Genomic DNA, 3,674 nt, shown 5'->3' on the forward strand with positions numbered 1-3,674 from the left:
CTCTGAGGGGGCCAAAAATTCGCCCCCTATAGACAGCGATGGAACCAACTGACTATGCCGGGGCGCCGGCAGCCACAGCCACTCGGTCTTGGAAGGGTTGAGTCTGAGTCTGTTCCTTCCCATCCAGACCCGTACGGCCTCCAGGCAACGGGCCATCACGTCAAGGGCATCGTTGGGGTGACCCGGGGTGGAGATGTACTGTTTATTGAATGTGTACAGCTGGTCCCCGACTTATCACCACAATTGAGCCCCAAATTTATTTATGTTGCTAAGTGAGATGTTTGTTCATTTTATGACCTTTCTTGCGACAGGTGTTAAAAGTGAACCATTGCAGTTGTTGAATTAGTAGCACCGTTGTTAAGAGAATCTGGCTTGCCCCATTGGCTTTTCTTGTCAAGAAGTTTGCGAAAGCTGATCACATGATCCCGGGACACGGCAACCGTGCTAAATATGCACCCGTTGCCAAGCATCCGAATTTTGATGACGTGGCCACGGGGATGACTGCAATGGTCCTAAGTGTGAAAAACGGTCATAAGTCCCTTTTTTCATTGCTGTTGTAATTTTGAACGGTCACTACACGAATTATTGTAAGTTGAGGACTACCTGTATCTCCCTTGCCTGCTATTTGCATGACACTCAAACATAATAATAATAATAATGATGATGATGATGATGATGATGATGATGATGATGATGATGATGATGATAAGGATAAAGATAAAGTTGGAAGGGACCTTGGAGGTCATCTAGTCCAACCCTCTGCTCAGGCAGGAAACCCTATACCATTTCAGACAAATGGTTGACCAATCTCTCCTTAAAAACCTCCAGTGTTGGAGCATCCACCGCTTCTAGTGTAGGTTCTCCTGCTTGAGCAGGGGGCTGGACTAGATGACTCCCAGGGTCCCTTCCACCTCTATTCTACTCTACCCTACCCTACTCTACTCTACTCTACTCTACTCTACTCTACTCTATTCTATTCTATTCTATTCTATTCTATTCTATTCTATTCTATTCTATTCTATTCTCAATAAAGAGTTCTATTCTATTCTATTCTATTCTCAATAAAGAGTTCTATTCTATTCTATTCTATTCTATTCTATTCTATTCTATTCTATTCTTCTCCTACTGCGCTCTTTCTCCATCCAAATGCATCGTGTGTCACTTTTGTACTGTATGAATTGGTTTGATGGAGCCCATTTTAGTCATTTCCTACAGGTCTAGAAGGAGGGAAAGGCACTAAAAGGCAACATTTGCTATGTGTGTCTCCCAGGTTGCAAGGGCAGGACATGTGTAGCATGTGGTGACATTAGTCAGGGAAAGGGTGATTCCAAAATGAGACGGTTTCTCAGTCTTATCTACACGTGTAATCCCCAACTTACAACCACCATTGAGCCCAAAATTTATGTCGCTAAGCGAGACAGTTATTACGTGAGTTTTATGACCTTTCTTGTCATAGTTGTTAAGTGAATCACTGCAGTTGTCAAGTTAGTGACACGGTTGTTAAGTGAATCTGGCTTCCCCTAATTGACTTTGTTTCCCTGAAGGTCACAAAAGGGCAGGGGTAGGCAACCTTGGCTCTTTTATGACTCGTGGACTTTAACTCCCAGAATTCCTGAGCCAGCATGGCTCAGCTTGGAAACCTCTCCCTTTCCCCTCAGCATGGCTGACTCAGGAATTCTGGGAGTTGAAGTCCATGAGTCATAAAAGAGCCAAGGTTGCCTACCCCTGCAAAAGGGGATCACGTGACCCGGGGACACACTGCAACCGTCATCAATACGAGCCCGTCGCCAAGCGTCCGAATTTTGATCACGTGACCCTGGGGATGCTGCAGTGAACATGACCAACAGCCATAAGTCAGTTTTTTCCACTGGTATTGTCATTTTGAACGGTCACTAAACAAATGGTTGTCAGTCAAGGAATACCTGTAACGAAAAAGGGCCTGCCTTGCTCCATTTTAGGTGAGGAAATTATTCTTATAGCCCAAAAGAGGTGGGGCATCTAAACCTTGATGGTTCCCCCAGGATGTCTCAGCAATTTGCACGGAAACAAAATTTCCCTTTTTATGTTTTTTTTCTTCTCGGGGCCGATATTAACCGGCTGCATCTTTTCCTCCTTCGTCGATACCGTAGTAAATTGTAATGGTTATTAAAAAATATATATATGGGTATGTCCAGAGTTCATTTCTCAGAAGCTTGTTAGTAGCTACGTTTGCTTGCCAGCTCGTGTCATTTCCAATAAATCATTGCTACCCATTCTCAGACAGAGAGTCATCCACTACCTGGAGACATGAGTAAGAATTCCACTTTTATTATCTCAGGATTTAAGCCGGGCTGAGGCCTTTTCTGAGTGCAGTATTCAGTTTCACTTCCCCGGCTCGCTTTCAGAAGAGTTTGCTGTTCTTTTTTCCCCCCGCTTCCCAGGTGTATGCATGTGGGAAATCTTAATGCACGGCATTAAGCCTTTTCAAGGGGTGAAGAACAACGACGTGATTGGCCGGATCGAAAACGGCGAGCGCTTGCCGATGCCGCCCAACTGCCCGCCTACTCTCTACAGCCTCATGACCAAATGTTGGGCGTATGATCCCAGCAGGCGTCCGCGATTTACGGAACTTAAAGCTCAGCTGAAGTAAGAATTCCTTTTCTGTTTGCTCGTATGTAATAAGGCTAATTTTTTTCTGTGAAAATAATAGTCTTTATTTATGGGAGGGAGGCGGTGATTGAGGTACGGTGGCCTTTCCTTGTAAGCCAGGTTTTCATTACTCTTGATTGCAATTTGGAATAGCATCATTTTAAATGGAAGCAACGCACCTAAAGAATGTCGGAATAATTGCAATTTGAATCCTACCATGGTAACATAATTGTCCTGCTTTATGTTTTTCTGACAACCTGTTAAATGGCTGCCAAATGCTGTCTTTGGAACAAGCGTCCATCGTGAAATCCTTGTTTCCTTTTCATAGTTCCTTGTTCTCGCATCGACCATGTTGTACTATTGTGTTTTATTGGCTGCAAGCAGAGATGGTCCCATTGTAGCATTAGGGCCATAGACACATTGCTTTTCTAATAATAATAATAATGATGATGATGATGATGATGATGATGATGATGATGATGATGATGATGATGATAATAATGGTGGTGGTGGTGATGTTAATGATGATGATGATGATGATGTTGGAAGGGACCTTGGAGGATAACTAGTCCAAACTCCTGCTCAGGCAGGAAACCCTATACCATTTCAGACAACTGGCTGTCCAGTCTCTTCTTAAAAACTTCCAGTGTTGGAACATTCACCACTTCTGGAGGCAGGTTGTTCCACTGGTTAACTGTTCTAACTGTCAGGAAGTTTCTCCTTAGTTCTAGGTTGCTTCTCTCTTTGGTTAGCTTCCACCCATTGCTTCTTGTCCTCAGGGCTTTTTTTCTCAGAGAAAAGGTGGTGGAACTCACCTCCCTCCCCTGGCCACGCCCCCACCCAAACTTGGCCACGCCCTCATCAAACCCTAGGACCGCCCCTTTAGAGAACAGGAATGCAAGTAAAATTTGGGAGGGGCTATAAAAGTAAATGTATGGAATTACATAAAAAGCAATGCAGTACATGTGCAAAAAAATTAAGCTCAGAGACATTTCCTTTTTGAAAGGTGTTTATTTTTGCAAGTTTTGATGTAACACATATATTAA

The 3,674-nt window shown here is 43.7% G+C and overlaps 1 protein-coding gene across 1 annotated transcript in view; it reads left to right on the forward strand.

Moving 5' to 3' along the window:
- LOC107299973 (focal adhesion kinase 1-like) overlaps positions 1-3,674 on the forward strand; it is a 57,634-nt gene that overhangs the window by 10,529 nt on the left and 43,431 nt on the right. Inside the window, exon 5 of the mRNA XM_015829318.2 lies at positions 2,421-2,625. Coding sequence (XP_015684804.2) covers positions 2,421-2,625 — 205 coding nt within the window. The remainder of the gene's footprint in view (positions 1-2,420; positions 2,626-3,674) is intronic.

The sequence above is a fragment of the Protobothrops mucrosquamatus genome, unplaced genomic scaffold (assembly GCF_001527695.2).
Source record: "Protobothrops mucrosquamatus isolate PMUCROS unplaced genomic scaffold, P.Mucros_1.0 scaffold5842, whole genome shotgun sequence".
NCBI lineage: Eukaryota > Metazoa > Chordata > Lepidosauria > Squamata > Viperidae > Protobothrops > Protobothrops mucrosquamatus.